The sequence below is a fragment of the Astatotilapia calliptera genome, chromosome 6 (assembly GCF_900246225.1).
Source record: "Astatotilapia calliptera chromosome 6, fAstCal1.2, whole genome shotgun sequence".
NCBI lineage: Eukaryota > Metazoa > Chordata > Actinopteri > Cichliformes > Cichlidae > Astatotilapia > Astatotilapia calliptera.
The window spans coordinates 36,037,532-36,057,874 of record NC_039307.1 but is presented as its reverse complement, the minus strand read 5'-3'; the positions used below and the strand labels follow the sequence as shown (position 1 = coordinate 36,057,874).

General features: G+C 38.3%; 1 protein-coding gene across 3 annotated transcripts; it reads right to left on the bottom strand.

Moving 5' to 3' along the window:
- Positions 1-3,956: 3,956 nt before the first annotated feature.
- LOC113024698 (B-cell receptor CD22-like) lies at positions 3,957-13,130 on the bottom strand. Of its 3 annotated transcripts, none has more exons than XM_026171975.1 (12): positions 13,066-13,130; positions 11,811-12,167; positions 11,494-11,718; positions 10,467-10,820; positions 8,779-8,988; positions 6,600-6,857; positions 5,731-5,991; positions 5,376-5,633; positions 5,159-5,240; positions 5,005-5,065; positions 4,226-4,449; positions 3,957-4,141 (listed from the first exon to the last, which is right to left on the bottom strand). In XM_026171975.1, exons 1-12 carry the CDS (start codon positions 13,124-13,126, stop codon positions 4,078-4,080), a joined length of 2,415 nt encoding a protein of 804 aa, XP_026027760.1. In that variant the 5' UTR covers positions 13,127-13,130; the 3' UTR covers positions 3,957-4,077. The 3 variants fall into 3 exon arrangements, with proteins under 3 accessions (XP_026027760.1, XP_026027761.1, XP_026027762.1); XM_026171976.1 differs by having other exon boundaries at positions 10,467-10,718; XM_026171977.1 differs by lacking the exon at positions 6,600-6,857.
- Between the last annotated feature and the right edge of the window lie 7,213 nt (positions 13,131-20,343).

Genomic DNA, 20,343 nt, shown 5'->3' with positions numbered 1-20,343 from the left:
ATTATGATTTTACTGAATTTACGTCGCCTGCTCTGGCCCCTGGAAGACAATTGACCATGGTTGCAGGTGTGTCTAGCTTCACATGTCTGAGAACAGAATCACCAATTACCAGAGTTTGACCCCCTGTGTGGGGAAAAACGGTTAGACACATGAACGGGTTGGTGGTGTACCTGGGGCTTCTGTTTAGGACTATGCTTCCTCCTCACTGTCACCCAGCCACCCTCTTTCCCCAGTTGCTTGGGGTCTGCCGGGGAACAGCTAGCGGGGCTAGCTACGCTATCTTCGGCTGCACCAGCTACAGGGGCCTGGCTAGCTACGGGTGAATGAAGGGTGCGAAGCCGAGTCTCAGTAATCAGTAATCCTGGCCTCCAGAGCTGCAAACATGCTACATTTGTTACAGATATATTACTGCTAAAGGAGGCAGAGGAGTAACTAAACATCTGACACAATGAGCAAGAAAGTGCAGGAGGGACAGGTGAAGTAGCCATGGTGCTAACGAGTCGACTACGAGCTAAGCTAGCGAAACAGTACAGAGTAGGGGTGGGTTTTAATAATTGATTCATCGATTAAAATCGGGCAGCATGGTGGCATGGTGGTTAGCACTGTTGCCGCACAGCAAGAAGGTCCTGAGTTCAATTCCACCATCAGGCCAGGGTCTTTCTGTGTGGAGTTTGCATGTTCTCCCCGTGTTTGCGTGGGTTCCCTCCGGGTATTCCGGCTTCCTCCCACCGTCCAAAGACATGCAGCTTGTGGGGATAGGTTAATTGGTTAATCCAAATTGCCACTAGGTGTGAATGTGCAAGTGAATGTGAGTGCGAATGGTTGTCTGTCCCTGTGTGTTGGCCCTGTGACAGACTGGCGACCTGTCCAGGGTGTACCCCGCCTCTCGCCCTATGACAGCTGGGATAGGCTCCAGCGCCCCCCGCGACCCTGAAAAGGATAAGCGGAAGCGAATGGATGGATGGATGGATGGATTAAAATCGATTCTGGCTTGGACAACGTGATATCAATTCATTAAAATCCTGAATCGATTTTTCTTATATAAATGTATTTTGCCCAAAATGCCAGAATCTCAGGTGAAACGTCATAAAATTTCAACAACCACCAAACATTTAAGACAGTAAACGAGAGCAGGTACACGGCTTCTGCACAAAGACGTAAACACACAGCGCGGACCCGCGGATCAGAATCAGTGAGATGTCGCCTTTCTCACCCGACGGCACAGACACAGTCAGGGCTGAAACCCGACAGCTCGCTGATTCTGATGTTTCGGTGGGTCCGCGCTTTGTGTTTACATCCTTTTTGCGCTGATTCTAAAGTTGTTAGTTTTATCTCTCTCCAAACAATATTGACCGAACCAGCAGCAAAAGAAGATCCAAACTATGCTTCACATAAACATCGTCATGGATTCACTCTGACTTTTGCTGTTTTGCTTCCACCACGATAAAATCACACTTCATGCACAGCTCTCTCTCTCTCTCTCTTTCTCAGTGTACTTCAAGAACAGCTTCCCATCTAAAAATCTGTTTTCTGCATCATTCGCTTGCTTGTTACACACAAGACTACCGTTATTTACAGCGCTGTCAGGCCGCTGTTTTTTTTTCTTTTTACATACAGTACTTCCGAAAAGAAAACCTAATTTCTGCCGTTCAATACTGAACAAATTTAAACTTTTTAAAATTATGCAAAATGCAAAATGCTTAGCCGTGTCTCTAATAAAACCGCTGTAACTTCAGAGGTAATGTTCATAAGTTGATTAATGATTTTCTTTCGTTTTTGATGTACTGCAGAATATTTTTATAAAATCCCAGGCCAGGATAATTAGTTTCATGTTTTTCTGTGTTTTATCTTCAGCTACTTTGACACAAAGGCATCTGCTGTAATGCTCACACCTTTTGATAAAGTCTTGCGAGTGTCAGCTTCCTTTTTATAGATACAAAAATATGTAAATGTACTGATCTGAATTATAATATTTCTAACTGTCTGAGGCAAATTTTCCCAGATTCAAATCAAATTGAATTGAATCGAATCGTGACTGAATCCATTCGGGACCTTGTGAATCGGAATCGAATTGATTCTAGAAATCAGTGACGATACCCAGCCCTAGTGTGAGTAAGGAAGTAGAAAATATCAAACACACCAATACAACACCAGAGGCCTGAAACACTGATAAAACACGTTTTCAGTTTCATGTTGTCTAAACTAAAATGAGTCTGTGTGACATGTAGTCTCAGTTTCCTGTTCTTAGCTGACAGAAGCAGCACCTGGTGTGGTCTTCTGCTGCTGTAGTCTGTCTGCTTCAAGGTTCAGTGTTCTGAGTATTCAGAGATGCTCTTCTGCAGATCTTGGTTGTAATGAGTGGTTATTTGACTCGCTGTTGCCATCCTATTAACTTGAGGCAGGTTGTACATTTTCCTCTGAGCTCAACAAAACCCTTTCTCGCTGCTCACTGAATATTTTCTGTTTTTGCAACAATCTTCTGTAAACTCTAGCGATGCATGTGTGGGAAAATCCCAGCAGATCAGCAGTTTCTGAAACACCAAGACCAGCCCCCTCATGTTCAAAGTCCCTTAAATCATCTTTCTTCTTTCTTCTTCATTCTGATGCTCAGTTTGAACTTCATTGATGTCTTTATTGTATCTCCATGTCTAAATGACTGAGTTGCTGCTATGTGATTGGCTGATAGTCTTACGTGTCAGAAACATTATGCAGGGTGAACAGACAACCTTTGATAAAGTCTCGAAAGTGTCAGCTTCCTTGATACAAAAATATGTAAATGTATCGATCTGAATTATAATATTTCTGACTGTCTGAGGCAAAATTTCCCAGATTCAAATCGATTCGAATTGAATTGAATCGTGGATCGAATCGATTCGGGACCTTGTGAATCGGAATCGAATCGATTCTAGAAATCAGTGACGATACCCAGCCCTAGTACAGAGACAGTGAGTGAATACTTTGGCTATAAATTAGGTAGTGAGTACACAGAAAGTGTGCTTCGGATGAAGTACGTGAAGATTATACTATGAAAAAAGAATGTATTTAAAAGTTGTTAATTAAATTGTTAAGCAATTTGACTGACATGAAAATTTTTCATACCATCAAGGTATTTCCAAAAGTGCTACTATAATTTATTGTAATATATCTGAAAACAAATAGATGATAAATTCCTCTTGTAAAACCTTGACCAAATGAAACATGGTGCTCATGATGAATAAGATTTTCATACCAGATCACTCAAGGATAGTTGGGACTATGTAGGGAGTGTTAAAGGGAGAGAGCTTGCTGATTTGATGATAAGAAATATGATAGACATATCATTTGTGTACAGGACCAGGTGAAAGGAAAGAAAGATCAGATAATGTAATGAGTTCAAAACTGGAAATTAAAAGAGTGATGTTGTATGTTGTTAGTGCATTTGGACGCCGGTTAGAACGAGAGATATTCTGGAGTAAGTTGGATGAAATGGTGGGAATTTTCTCCAGTGGGTAGAGTTTGGTGATTGGAGAGGAGGTGACGAGAAGGTGTTGGGTTGATATACTGTTACGGGGGAGAAATGCAGAAGGACATCTCTAGAAGTGAGTATATTAGAGGGACAGCTCAGGTTGAGCAGTTACAAGAAAAAGTTAGAGAGGTTGAGATGGTTTAGTCATGTGCAGAAGAGGAATAAGATGAAGCTGCCCGGCAGGAGTAAAGAGGAAGACCTCAGAGGAGGTTCATGGATTACTGACGGAAGATATTCAGAGGGTTGGTGTGACAGAAGGGAACGCATGGGATAGGATGAGATGGAGGTAGATGATCTTCTGTGGTGAGCCCTAAAAGGATTAAATGATACAGCTATTAATACTACTGCCAAAGGACCTTCTAGGAAGTACTGATATATTTATTTTTAAAAAGGAAATTGAATTTTCTTTAATTAATTAAATTACAATAATTAAATTACATCAGTTACGAAAAATATTTTATTTTGTAATTATTATGTGTTTGTGTACAAATCCTGAATGGCTGTGGTTATGTTGTGAAGTCATTATTTGTTTTGTTTTTTAAGACACTTTGAGTAAACCACAGAGTCGTTGTTCATGAACGTTTGACTGTACTGTACAGTGTAAATGTATCGTCCCCATTTCCTTGACATCTTGTTCTGTGAAGGGAAAAAAGGATTTACATGATCAGTTTCTAATCAGATGTTTCCTTTAATTGTACGGCAATGAAAACTGTTTCTCACCCTTGGGCTCTACTGGAATTGTCACATTTGACAGCAGTGTATTCAGCTTCACTGGCCTCTTCATCTTTGTGTCCGTATAGCTGACCTGGGCCGATGTTGGAGTACAGAGCGTCTCCCTGATTCTGAGAGAAGTGGATGGTGCTGTAGTGAAGGTTATCCTGGTGACCTGATGGTTCTCCTTCTGCTACAGCTGACGGGGTGTCGTACACTGGATCCATGTTCACCTGATGAAACCAGAACTTGATACTTACTGTAGAAATACTTCAATAAGTATCGAGACTTTCTGGGGTTTTTTTTAATTGATTATGGTCAATACTTCTTTTTTGAAAAAATATATATTTAGACCACACAAGGTTTTAAAAATAATCAATGTGATAAACTATGTCAGAATTAACATGTTAGAGGATTAGAGTGGTTAGATACTTAAAATATTAGTACCTACATTTAAGTGATGATCTGTTTAGTGGTATTTTCAAAAAAGAAATCCAATATTCTTAAGTTCTTTTTGATTATTCAATTCAATTTGACCTCATCGGCCTGTTCCATTTATTGCCACAATGCAAAACAAATTAGAAATCCCATTGCACTGCATTCTAATATGTGTTGCTCATATTGATCAGCAGGGAATGTAGAAATGCAGGAAAACATATTGTGCTGAGATTACAATGCTCCAAAATAACTTGGCTTTATTTAAGATAAAGCTGTCACTCCAAGGTTACAGCTTTATTTTAAGGTGTGTTTTTAAAGTGTTTTTCTTTCACAGTGGAATACTTTCTCACCTGTTCTTCACTGGAAGGTTTCTCTCCATCTTTACTCTGTTGTGTGAACCACTTACATTTTCTAAATAGGAGACAAGAATTCAATGTAACAGCACATTTATGTATCAAAGAGATGACAGACTAATTGATTCATAAGAATCACAGAACTGCTCACCTAATGCACAGGAAAACCATGACCAGTGTGATAGCAAGGAAAACAGCAGTGATTGTACCAGTAACTGCTGCTTTCCGTGTACCTGAGAAGTCATAAAGGATAATAGAAACAAATCAGGAACATCAGAAAATTCTTATACATGACTACACACTTAAAAGGTGTTCACCTGCATAGAGACCATTCTCATACTAAAACCATTCAAAAACCTCTAACTCACTTGCAGTAATCAGATGTAAGGTGGACCTATGTTGTCCTCTTGAGTTCTGGGCGTTACAGTAATAACTCCCACTGTGTTCAGTTCTAAATTCAGTAATAGTGAAGTTCTGTCCCAATGCTTTTGATGAGTCTTCGCCTTCCTTGTACCAGGTGTAATTAGCTTCTGGGTTAGCATCACTGCTACAGGTCAGAGTCACTGAACTGCCCTCCACTATCTCAGCAGAGGGACTCACTGACACAGAGGGAAACTTTGGAGCATCTGGGAAAGAACAAATATATATATATATATTTGAGAGAGAGAGAGAGAGAGAGAGAGATACATAGATACTTGAACTGAAAAATCGAATTTTACTTACACTTAACATCTATGAATCGAGAATTTGAGGTTATCTGTCCATACTGATTCTCAGACTTGCATGAGTAATTCCCGCTGTCCTCTGAGCTGATGGCAGTGAAATGATAGATGCTTACTGGACTTGCAAGCAGGGTTTGGTTCCCCTTGTACCAGGTGTGTTTAGCTGCTGGGTTAGCATCACTGCTACAAGTCAGATTGACTGAATCTCCCTCCACCATCATACCAGAAGGTGTCATTAACACAACTGACGTATTTGGACCATCTGCAAGATAGATCACAAATTTTAGGTAGATTGTGTGTTGCAGGACGTGGGGCAAGGTATTGTGATAAACCCCTTTGAAACATTCAAATAAAATTGTAAATTGTATTATTTTTTAACTGCTTCTTCACGAGCTGTTACTGCTCAGTGTGTCCTAATGCATGACCAGGACTGAACTACCAGCCATCCAGGACCTCTACAGACAGGAAGGCCCTCCAGGTCGACTCTGATCCCAGCCACACACTGTTCATGCTCCTGCCAGGAGGTACAGGAGCATCCACACCCACATCAGCAGATTCAGGGACAGTTTCTAACCACAAGCCATCAGGCTACTGAACTGCTCAAAGTATTTTTACAGTAGTTTAAGTAATTTCTATTTATTTATTCTGCTGTTGTTATATTTTTATATTTTTTCTTTATTTATATGCATTTTCTTTTATTTTTGCCTTAATTACTTTATCTGCTATTTTGCTGATTATAATGTGCAATGTGCCACCTTCATATGACAAAAAAAACTTGAAACTCAATGTTAATAATGACAAGTATGAAGAAGGTGGGCATCATATGGACTTCTTTTTATTTTGCATTTACATAAATAATTCTTTACTCACATTTTACATTAATGAAGATAAATTCAGATATCCTCCTTCCCAGCACATTTTCAGCTGTACAGTAATATTCTCCAGAATCAGAGGGTTGGATGGACTGGAAGAACAGCTGTTTTTCTTTACTGACCAGTATTTGAGCCTTCCTGTACCAGGAATACTTAGGTAATGGGTTAGCTTCACTGCTGCAGGTCAGAGACACTAAACTGCCCTTAATGATGTCACCAGGAGCCGTCCTCATCACTGAGGGAACCTTTGGAGCATCTGGACAACAAAACATACATGAATGTGTTATTAGCCTTTAACTGTGTGTCACTGTCCAGAGTGATGATGGTTGAGCTGCACCAGCTGCTGGAAATTCTGTCGCTTGTGCCTGTTTTTAATAACTGTGAAAAGATGCATACTATAATTTCTTCTACAGAGTATTTTGGCGTTGTCACTCATCCTGGTTAACAACAAATAAAAATGAAAGAAACATAGTATTTTCTAACTTCATACTATAAACTCATCAGCAATACACAATCTCAACCAGTGTTGGTCAAGTTACTTGAAAAAAAGTAATCAGTAACTAATTACTGATTACTTCCCCAAAAAGTAATCCCGTTACTTTACAGATTACTTATTTTCAAAAGTAATTAATTACTTAGTTACTTTTTAAAAACACGATTTACAACCTGAATAGGTGATAAAGCGATAGATCTTTCAGCCCAATTCTACTTTTTCTGCATAATCCATCATACAAAATGTAATCAAATGGAAAAGTCTCTTTTTAAAACTTGTTTTATTAGTTTTAAGCTTTTAACTTTATGCATCAAGCAAAAATTTAATTATATGCAACATTCTCTGACTTGAATAAATTAGTTTAACATTTAAACCTATTTTCTAAACATTCCAGCACATAAAATAAAATATTTTTTGTGTTTACACTCACTCTTTCAAATAGATTCAAGTAAAACACAGCAGAAAATAAATAAAGTCAAAGACTCAGCGGTCCTGTTGCTCTATTTTCACCTGTAAAGCAGGACTGCGGTAGGCGGAGGGTTACCCTGGTGCAGGTGTGCCGCGGTCAGTTGAAGAATCCGCGAGTTTCTCTGTGAGTTTCCCATTACGTCATTGCGCACTCGGTGCTTGCTTGGAAGTTTAGGGTTTTAGTTTTCTTCCCACGCACGATGGACGCTAATGTTTTTGTCACTTTTTATGGAATCAAACTCAAAGTAAGGTCAGTACTTCCACGCTTTAAACACTGCACGCTCATACTCTCTTCCACAATTGATATGTGATCCATTGTTGATCTGCACACAGCTGTTGTCACTAACGGCGCACTCGCTTACGTCACTATCGTGAGACATTCTCGCAAAAAATCACGGTTTTAGTAACGCAGTAACGCAGCGTTCCTACGGGAAAGTAACGGTAATCTAATTACCGTTTTTGCAATAGTAATCCCTTACTTTACTCGTTACTTGAAAAATGTAATCAGATTACTGCCCATCTCTGATCTCAACAAAAGTGAACACATACCTAGAGGCAAAATAAACCTGCTACAGGAAGCCAGTGCCATAAGTGTACCAACAAACACAACACAGTCGAGTCGCTGCCAGTCTTATCTTTACTAAAGATACAAATATGAGCAGCAAGAGTGCATGAACAAATTTTGCTGGAATGATCACGTCAAAATAGAAACTGAGTGCTGTGTTTGGAGAAAGGAAAGCACAAGGACAAAAACTGGTCCTCTGCGAAGCAGTCTGATAGTCACATAGGCTGAGCCTTTTTTTTGCTCAGCCTCAATAACTCTGCATCATCAGTGGACCAATGAACTCTCCATCATCAGTGGACCAATGAATTTTGGATTATTCTCGTAAATTCTACATTAAAATAGCAGTAATTGATATCTGTGAACTAAATCTAAGAAGCAGTTGAGCAGTAAGACAAAGTTGTTTCACTGTTTGATTACAAACAGCCAAAGATAATTTTCAGGATTAGTCAAAGATCACTGGATAAGATGGGTGGATACGATCACTTTAATCATTTGACGTTTTTTTCTTGGTTTCTCTTTAAATATGTTTCATATACAATACTTATCATATTTACTACTTGTACTTTATTCACATAATTTACTCTGTCTGTAATATAACAACTGACGATCAAAGATGATCATTTGTTAAGTGGCACTGTGAAGTAAACTCACACACTGGGTTAGAGCGGTGACCCTCGTAAGCACAGGAGTAGCTGTCGGGACCATCAGCATATTTTGTGTATAAGGAAGAAGATTCTCCAAGAATTTCCTCTTCATTCTTATACCAGACAAAGGATGAATGACCAGAAGGAAAACAGCTGCTCTGACAGATCAGCTGTGGGCCAGTGGAGGACCAAACCACCTGTACCTGTATATCTGGATCTGCAAAGAAAAATGTCAGAATTTACCTGACTTAGATCCACCGTTAACAGGTTGCTTTTAAGTATGCAGTAGAATATTGCTCTGTATAAGTATTACAAGCAGTGTTGGGTGTAATGTGTTCCAAAGTAACACTTTACTGTAATCACATTACATTTGTCAGTAACACATTCATGTATTCTTTCTGCTTGCACTACAATCAGCTGATTTTCGTTCATGTGCAAGAACTAGGGCTAGAACTAGAACTAGAGCTGTCAACGTTGACACTTTGATGCGTTAGCGCCGCATTAACGCCCGTTAACGCCGCATCATGATTAACACGATTAAAATTTTTAACTCAATCAACCCATTTGGAGCGCAGAATGACTCAAAATCCTTCAAATGTCTCTGTCACTGCATTACGAGCAGTTTGTTCAAAGTTTCTCCATTCTGTGCTCCAGATGGGTTGATTATATTAAAAATTTTATTCGTGTTAATCGTTATCATGCCGCGTTAACGTTGAAAGACCTAGCAAGAGTGAAAAAGATGATAGAGGGGTTCTGAAACTTTTCAACTTTTTCAACTTTTCAGGAACAGAGATATAGGCATTACTTTGATTTTTATGCACAATATTAGAAAAGTGCAATGGTAAACTGAAAACTGCTCCAGGAAAGAAACAACTTCAACCCAGCAGCCAGAACCTGTAAATCAGCATCAGAATTAAGTTTCTACACATATGAAGAATGTGTCTTGGTGTCATGATGCAAAAGAAAGTGGTACAGAAATAGAATACAGACTATATAAAATATTAATATAATAAATATGAATATAAGTGCACACAACAGAAATATGCACTATCTACCTAAAGATATTAGAATACAAATCAGTGTAAGCATGTAACGGTTATGAGCAGTATGAGGAAGGAAACTGTTCTTGTAACAAGAAACAAAGGCACTGATGGGCAGTCAGGCTTGCACCACTGTAGCCTAACCTTCATTTCTGCTTGCATATGTTTCTACAGTAGAACAACTGAGGCAATGGCTTTGAAGTATTGCTAGGCTGTTTTTCATCTTTGTTTTTTGGTTTTGAGGGTATTTTGATGTTGTTTTGTTTTGTTGTTGGGTTAGTGTTTGTAAACACTAAAAAAAACGGTATGTGTGTCCTCATAAGGACAGAGATTTGTGTTGGTATGTGAAACTGTAGCCTAAGATTCAAAGTGTTGACTGGTAATAATGTGGCAGTGTGTTTTAGTTCATTTTACAGAGTAACGTGAAATTAATGGACTGCATTACTTTTAAGAAAAGTAACGAGTGACGTGTAATACATTGCTTCTTTTTTTTTTTTTTTTGTAATAACGACCCCAACACTGATTGTAAGTTTACTAAGAGGATATATGGTTGTCATTCACATACAATATAGACTATGTACATGTTGAAATTAACACTGCACTATACATAGTATAGGGTTATAATACAGATAAATACTTATTAGTCAGTCAGTACCTGTGACAGTCAGAGTTGTTCCAGGTGAAATGTTCCCCCATTGAAACGATTGCGTTGTGAATTTGAAGCGGTATTCTGCAGAGTCAGTCTTTCTCAAGTCACTGATTCTCAGAGTGGAGCGTCCTTTCTCTCTTTCAAGGAGCTGAAAACGATCTGCATGCTGGGAGTCTTTACTAGGGTCCCATAGCAGAAAGTGAGTTCCCAACCAATAACTACGATCAGGTCTGAACCAGAATTTTGACACAACAGGATCTGTGTGATAGTATGTGCAAGAAATGTTCACTGATGAGCCTTTGAAGGCACAGATTCTTCTTTCAGTGTAATTCACTCTGTTGCAGTACTGATAATAGCCACCTGAAAAACAGAATTCTTTTTACGATCGCCATGAAAATACAGTTTTGCATACATTTACTGTCTTTGAACAGTCTTCTCCATGTTAAAGATATCTTACTACAGTACATTAAGGAACAGATGCACATAATAAATATTGCATCAGCGCAATCTGGGTTCTGGCATTTGAAAAATACTGTCTGTATTTAAAAAGACAGCACAGAGAAAAGACAGCGTTCATGAGGTGGGAACACATTTCTACGAGGGTCTTTGTCAAGGCGGAAAATACAGGGAGAATATTCAAATCAGGTACACAAACTTATTTACTAATGTTTGTTACACACAATTTACTGCTGACACACAGAATAAAAGCATGGCTTAATTTTTGTCTGCTCACAATTCCCATTTGGCTCATTTAGGAAATCTGGCCGTGAAACAGCATCATATCCTGCTGAGACGCTTTGTACTAATATGGGGAAAATGCATTTTCTCTTATATTCTGTTAAGATAATATTTTATTAATGCTGTACTGCCCTTACATATTTTTTTTATTACGTTCTGCTTAAAGATGATGTTCAGTTTTGATACTTTTCAGATCCAACTAATCACAAACAGCTAGGAAACATTTAATACACATCCCAAACAAGAGCTTGGGTTCTCAGGAGAGTATGAGTGGAAGACTGTGGCGTATACTCACACACAGAAGGAGAAGGAAAGGTCTCATGTGGCTTGATAGCACAAGAAATGCTGTCTCCAGAATAAAGGTAGCCTGAATAAAGTGATTCTGTTGAAGTCATGTGTCCATTCTTGTACCAGATGTATGAAGAATGATGAGGAAGGCAACTGCTGTGACACTGCATCTCTAATTTGTTGCACCAATAAGTAAGGCATTGAGATGTGTGAATCGTCTGCACTTTTACACCTGGATTAGTAAAATGCAATATAAAAGACAGTGAAATTTGCTGCACTGTTTCATAAATGTTAAGAATTTGATCCAACAGACAACAGTCTTACCTGTTACAGATAAACTGACTCCAGGTGAACCAGTATAGGTCCCCCCTGGCTGGTTTGTTATGAGCTTTAATCTGTACACAGCTGAGTCGCTCTCTCTCAGGTCTGTGATTCTCAGAGTGCAGTCGTTCGTACCACAGTGATACCAAACACGACCTGCATACTTTGAATCTATTCTAAGATCCACAGGTTCAACATTGGGCACATAAATGAACCAGAAGATATTCTGAACTGTGGTATTGATGCTGTTTATTCTTGGTGGGTATGTGTAGGTGCAGTGCATTACCACCGTCGATCCTTTAATGGCACAGATCTCAGTAGTAGTAAAAGTCACTTCCCATTCTCTCCAACTGTGCGCCACTGAAACATCAGAAACCACAGTCAAGATTAGCATAATTTTAAATGTCAAAATTGTATTTTGTTTTCATCTGAAGTCACAAAACTTTCTCCACAAGAAATATTTGAATACATAATGCAGACTTCAAACTGAGACAATACGGTTTGGTCTCTCAAAGATAAGCTGGATATTCCTAATGCACATGTCTCAGTAATCCATCCATATATTAATAATGACTGAGAAAACAAATGTGGGAAATTTGACTCTGTGTTTTGGGCATTCCTGGCTGCTGGAGAATTTCCACCTGTGATATGGATGGGAAAATCCTAAATGCTAACAGTTAGAAGGGCGTGTCGTGTCTTTGCTTGGTTGGTTTCCCATGTTCGTTGAAGCGTGGAGCTGCTGAAGAAATGTGAAACTCTTCAGCATCAGACTGTGATGTCTTGATAATATGAATTTTGCTAAATGTTGCAGAAATAGCACATTGTAGTCAGAATACCATCGCACAAACTGAAACAACAAATACACAATTCAAAAAGGAAATCTTAACTATGGAAAAAAGTTTTAAAGAAAATTTACAAATTTACTTTGTGTTTGTGGTGAACAGGTAAAAACTGTTCATCACATTTTACATTAAATATTTCATTTTTTTAATTGAAAGGTTTCTATAAAAAGAACATGTTCAGTTTATGTAAGACTGGAAATAATTCCTTGTTGCTTTATATTTAGCCTGAAACCATCACTATTCTTATTACGTGCAAGCAGTTTAACCATCTCTGCAGGAAGTTCCGGTTATTTAATGAAATAATTACATTAAAGCATACAGTGTTCCAGGATGATGTCCAGTAAGTAAATATACTTACAACAACTATAATAACTGTACTAAAGACGTAAGAAGTGTATTTAAAAGATGTTCAGTACCTGACATGGACAGAACGATGAGAACAATCCCACTCACAGCTGTTGTTACACTCATAGTCATTCTGTTCGTCTCACTGTTAGAAAATGTCACATGGTCAGAGCTGCACATGAGATATAATCCACATAATGATCTAAAATAAGACATAGGACAGCAAACATGTGACCGTTGTGGTTTCAACACATTAATAAGACAGCTGTCAAAGTCTGTCTGAGCTTACTTCCTCTTTACCAGCCTGTAATATTTGAATATCCGGACATTCCCAACATGAAATTAAAACTTCTCATAAGCAAAAAAGAAAGTTCAACTTTGAGGCTGATGATCATTGCAGTAATGAAACTTTAAAAAAATAGAGTGCACTATCCACTTGACAGCTTCTTCTGTTTCCTGATCAGCAGATCAGGACTCAGAGATACTGCGACATGTAACTCTTCATTGACTTGAATTTAATGTGGTGTGCATAATACATGAGACATCTATAGTGGTGTGATGTGTTTGTGTTATTTCATTAATTCTTTAAAGTCATACAATGTGAATTATTTGTCCCAGACAGTGACAATGCACTGTCAGTACTGCTGCATAAATGCATTAGCACATACAATTATTATTATTTCTAATTAATAAATGCTCCGTCTCTACGCATTTTACTACTGCAATGGATTCCAAGTACTGACTTCAGGTTTCACTTATTATATGCTGCAACCAGAGAGCAGACAGACACTGTAATCCTGTGTAGGTGGCACTAAAAACAGAACAAGAGTTTCTTTCTTCTACTACTTTTTTACAAACTTACTAAACTGCACCCCCTCGTGGCAGACGCTGTGCTGTCCACGTCCAAATGTAGATTGAGAAAAAATAAAAAACAATTGTTGCTTCTACTAGCATTAACTGATTGTTGACCATTTGAATGTGAACAAACAAAAACCAAACAAAAGCTCTAACAGTGTTCAAAACAACTGTTTCAAAAATATTCAACATGCATAGAGCTGTGTATCACAACATCAGCTGTCCTCTTACATTTAACTCCAAATTTATCAGGTTTCTACTCCTGTTCAGCATATTCAGAAACCACCCACGGTGCACGCAGAGTGCAGCAGTGAATTCTGACCAACGTCCAGTGAAGTGTCATTTTTAATGGATCAAGACAACATAGCAAAGAGAGACAATAAAATCTAAAACAAGTAACAGTTTTTTAATATGGATCCAGGACACTGACTGAGAACTTGATTTACTCAGTTTCTTGCAGAGACTGTTTGTGGAGAGGCTGGCCTAGTTTATTATTGTACCTACAATTTATAGACTTCTCCTGATTCAGAGGCAGATTGGCTATAACTACAGACAGGTAGTTAAAAATGAAGTCAGTGTGGAAATGCCTTAAAAGTGCATTCTAGCTGAAGGCCAACAGATGGTGATAGCTGTGCTCGTAAAAATGAAAAAACAACAACCTTGAAAGTCTTTTGGAGAACATGAGAAAGCAGCTCTGTTTCTAGACGTGTAAACACTTCCCTGCAGAGTTTATGTTCTCAGTCACTCATTTTGAATCCATTAAATAAAAAATTGGAGTCTTTTTTTTTTAACTTGGTCATACTATGTTTCGCTGTTTTTTTTCTCATTGACTGTACTGGCCTGTCAATCACACTCATCAGTGCATGACAAAGGTACTCTACGCGTGAAACTAATGAACTGAATAAAAACCTACTGCTGTGATCTGCTAAATAAAACAGACAAGAGTTAATCACCCGGTTATCTTTGGGAGTTTCAACCAAAACAGTTTTGGTCGAAACTGACAGTTTTGCTAATGCACTTAAATTCAAATGCAGATGGAGAAAAGAAATGCCCGTACCAGTGTCCCTTTGGTGTCTGCTTAATGTGTAACAAAGCAAATGACAGATATTCAAATTCAGTATGTCTTTAGTGATTTGACGTCTATCCTCAATAACCTGCAATCCTCTTCATATTATATAAGCTATTATGTGCTTATTTGTACAACAGAGTCAAACACCACTGAGCCGATTTCTCCTGTATGAAGTTGAAGTCTCTGGTTTTCTTTTGTGAGTCCCTGCTGCCAAAACTGACTCAAAGTGTTGCGAGGTCACCGTCTGTCAAAGATCACTATTTATTCACTCTCACATTCACACACTGGTGCAAGCAAACCACAGTTGTAGCCACAGCTGCCCTGGGGCAGACTGACAGAAGCGAGGCTGCCATATCACGCCATCGGCCCCTGTCGCCAACACCAGTAGGTGTTAGGTGTAGGGTGAAGTGTCTTGCCCAATTAAGGACACAACAGCCAAGACAGACAGAGCTGGGGATTGAACTGGCAACCTTCCGGTTACAAGATGAGCTTCCCAACTGAACACCAATGGCCCAATGTGTCCTCATCTGCCAGAGAGAAGTTGTGCTGTTAGCTTAATTGGTTGAAATTTAGTTTTCACTTTAATTGATTTCCTGCAGCTAAGTTGACAAAAAAATTGGGTTAAACGTTGTCGGCATGATATTTAGGGCCAGATTCAGTGTATTCAATCATTCAATGCCATCAGGGCGACCATCCTGGGTGAAAACCTGACAGCGATGCAGGTGGATGTCTCTCTCGTGTCCTGGATTGTAGATATTTGACGGGAAGGCCACACTCAAAAAAATGAAATTGGGTGATTGTTACATGTACAAGAGTCAAACTTGTAATTTGAACTAAATAATTTAATGTTTCTATGGTGAACATAAGTAAATCATGTAGCATCAGCATGAAAATCAGCAACTTATTTTCTTCTTGTTGAGATGACATGATACAATCTAGTAAGAGTGGTTAGTTGCCTGGACTCACGAAATTCACAAGATCACATTAGATGCCAAACTGCAGGAAAATCGCTGGAGTTTTAAGAGGCAGATAACTACATCCACACCACATGTGTATGCTATTGCTATTTATTGTGGTTTAACCTGTCAGGGACAAAAACGTACAGAAAACTCTGCATCAAGCCTTGTAATCATAGCTTTCCTAGTTTTGCTAAGCCTGGATTGGCAGCTTGGTGGTGTGATGGTTAGTGCTGTTGCCTCACAGCAAGAAGGGCCCGCGTTCATATCTACAATCTGGCTGATTTGCAGTGTGTATTTAGAGTTAGGTTCATTGATGATTCTAAATTACCCATGAGTGTAATTTAGTGTAATTTAATGGTTGTTTGTCTCTAATGCCAAACGTGTTGATTTGACATGGTCAAAAATGGGTTACTGTACTTGGTTAAATCACGTGGAAAAAGGTGCCATGATTAAATTGTGTTCATCCAACAACATATTTTTTTGAGTGCACAATATGTGTTTCTTCAACACTGTGTCTGATCAGCAACACTATATGATTTATTTATTATATTTTATGTGGCGTGAATAAATAAAAGTATATTTACGGTGGCCCCTAGAGACAAAGCACGTACAAACTCCAAAACACGTACAAACTCCAAAACACGTAAAAACTCAAAACATGTGCACTGAAGCACCGCAGCAATTTCCTAATGTTGTAAACCTGCTCAACATTTGGCAATAAACCCCTTTCTGATTCTGATTCTGATTCTGAAAACACAACAGAAGTGCTCCAGGATGCTAGGTGCAGTGTTGAGCTTTTGTTACCTAGTGGCTACACAAGCCAGCAAGTACCAACGACCGGATTTGGTGTGTGGTAACAACAGGTAAATGAACTTTTTTTTTTAAATTATTTGAATATATATGAGTGCTTGTGTATAAATACACAAACAATACACATATGCTTTCAATTGTCTAATTTAAGTGATCTAGGCAGCTCTGTTTTGGAAGTTCAGTTCATGCTAGAAATGTGTTTTGGAGTTTGTACGTGCTTTGTCTCTAGGGGCCACCACATATATTTATATATAAACATATATAAATAAAACCACTTTTTTTTTACATTAGTAATTCCTTTTGTGCATAATTTTATATTATTGTTAATAATAAATTAATCAAAGCAACAAAACAACCTGAAGAGCCGGTTGGGAGCCGAAAGAGCCGGAAATCCCATCACTAACAGGAAGGGCCAGAGTCGGCTCTATTTTAACACCTGTCGGACAACGCTCAGGATTTTGTAGGAGTCTGTTGTGGCCAGTGCCGTCCTCTATGCTGTTGCATGCTGCAGCATCAGGTTGAGGGTGGCAGATACCAACAAACTCAATAACCATTAATACAATGTATTGTATTATTTTATTGGTACTTTAAGTAGACATTTACTGTTCCTATTGTCTGTGAGTAAATGTGTATTCTGATTCTGATTCAGTGACTGTCTGAAGACACATTTGCCTTCAAACAGCCACTGTAGGGGTTTACCAGTTAGCCTGATGATGTATTAGCAGAAATGCGCCCACGGGAGTGGGAAGTTCTTTGATCTAACATTGCACTTTTTCTTTTTTTTTTCAAAGGTGCGGTCTGTTCATTTCAACAACATCAGCGCAAAGTGCTGGCTCAGAATCATCGGATGAGGGAGCGAGTGAACAGACTGTAAGTGCAGCTTTCCCCCCTTTCTCACTCAGAACGGTGTGACTGTTGAGGTAAGTGAGAGGAGGTAACTGTTGCACCATATAAACCTGAAATCTGTAAAAGAGCAACAAACACTTTACTCTCCTCCCCTCTCCTACCTTCCCTGTATGCTCACGTGCCGTCTAGATCAGTTTAGTGTGGAAGAAGTGTTTGATAAGGATGGATAAATAAAAAAGGAAAGCTGAAAGAGGTAAAATAAACTAAAAAATAAATGCAACAAAATGTGTCAGACTACCCAATGTAGGAGAAATAAATAATATAAAGGCCTCGGATTCACGGGTGGTGACTGCTGTGAACACTAACCGGGGAGAAACACTGGAGGAAGAACAGCAGTCCCACCAACCGAGTGAGCAAGAGACGGAGAAAAGTGTACTTTACGTGCGAATAACAAAAATCGATGGAGGCACATAAAGAAAGAATAGAGGAGGAAAATCAAGTAAACTTGATTAACCTCGTTTAAAAAAACTGTCTCAATATCAGTAATTAAATCTATGTATAGAATTATATTTATTTTATTTTTATTATTAATTTTTGTTTATTTATTAAAATGGACTGATCACGGCGGGCCGTTTTTTAAATCGCAGTCCAGACATGACCGTTACTGAGCCGTGTTCGTAAATATCGCTGCAGGCTGTGTGAAACTGAAGCTGCATGAACGGATTAGAGTCGTTATTATATATCTGAAGGCTGTGGCATGAAGCAAAACAGTTTTATTAAAAAAAATTAAGAAGAAGAAAAGGAAATGACATGAAAATCGCTCTGCGTGCTCACTGGTGAGACACTTGAGGTTTGTGCCGATCTCCGTGCACAAATGCAACTAAAAACCTGAAACACGCTTCAGTTCTGCTCAATAAAAATCTCTGTGTTATTACTGAGGAGCAGAAAGCGCTCAGCTCTGCGTGAGGACTGAGCGAACAGAGAAAGCCACGTTTCAGCCGTGAACTCTCAGCTCTGAGACATCCACCCGTCACAGTTACTCTACACTTACTGACATTTCCCCATCTCCTCAAACACTCTATATACCCTTACTTACTTCTTGTTACCCTTACTCATTTCTCTTTTTTAAATTGCATTTTTAGAAAAAAAATCTCATATAATTTTTTTAAGTAAGAATTTTTTTTTGCCTTTTATTTTTGTTAATCCCTTCACCATTTGAATTATTTATTGATTAATCAATCATTATTTATTATTCCTCTTTTACTGTTCATTAAATTTTCTAAATTCACAGCCTCCCACATAACTCTTAACCCTTTCCACTCTGATAGACAACTTTGTTTCTTTAGCTCTGTCTTTATTGTGGCATGATGTGTTGCATTTTGTGCTCTTCACTTAATCAGATAAGTTCTGTTTAAGTGATTTCTTCATTCAGTGGGTCCTGCAGCAATCAGGCCTATGTGTAGCAAACTAAATTTAACTAGCTTTCCAATAAATAGAAAAAAGCCAGTTATTTCAAAATTTAACGGGGTAATATTTCTCATAATATAAAAAATATCTGTCATATTGTAGCAAATATACAAAAAGAAAGAAAGCATATGCAAAGACATCAGGAAGGGGTAAATACTTTTTCAGTGCACTGTATGTGACCTCACATGTACATGCAAGAATCCTTGATCAAAGCTGTCAGATAAAATGCTTGTAGTGGTGGACGCTAAAGTAACATAGTATAAGTATATTTTCTAAAATTTGGTTTCAGTCCAAAACAGCCGTTTCTTCATCCCGCTCATTACACAAACACAGCTTTACAGTATCATATGATGTGCAGCGCTTCAGATGCTTGAGGTGAAACCACACGTGAGTGGTTTGTGTATAAAAACAAAACATAAATGGAGATTTATATTTTGTACCATATCAGCACAGAGAGAAGGAAGACTTCACTCGTTACTGCAGTTGCATTTATAGCTGCTCCTCTCATTTCTTTAAACACTTCTTGCTTAAACTGCATCAGGTCGATCACATATGAAAAATTGTGTATTTCATCAAAGATGTTTGAAGATGGTTTCTTCTGTGGTTGGAAAATTAAAGCGAGATCGATATCCGGCTGTCTTCCTTCCTCCGCACACGCCTAATGTGCATGAACAGATTAAATCTCCTCTGGTGCGATCACTGACGACAGCTTTAAGAAAACACATTTAAAATGGTTGTTTTAAAACACACAACAATTTATTAATGAGATCATTCCTTGTGATAGCTGAGCTATTTTCTTTCCCATACGGAAAAGAAATAGTAAAAACTTATATGTGATTACTCATGAAAGTGGCCACTTTCATGTGTAAATCATATAAGGCTTACATGATTTACTCATGAAAGTGGCCACTTTCGCATTACTTTCATACATTGTTTTAGTAAGTATCCAAAACATACAAGTTTCATTATATAATTTTTCAAGGGATCTTATATGTGTTTTCACTCTTATATGCTTTTCATACAAGTTTCACACAAGACAGATACAAACTTTATAAGATTTATATATATCTTTTCCATATGGGTTACCTTCAGCTTTAAATTAAGTTTATTGTGTGAACTTGCAGTAAAAGAGAAACTCAATGTCTCATATCACCCAACTTGAAGTAGATAACAGGAAGTTGGTGAAGTGCAGCTGAATTTAGCCGTTCTGCTTGCAGAAAGCAGCTCAGCTCAAACCCTCTATTTAAGATGTTTGGGACAAAAGCAACCTGCAATTATTTAAATATGTAAATGCTCAGCACTGTTACTAGCTTGCTCAAAAGCAGCAACATGAAGTGGAGAAA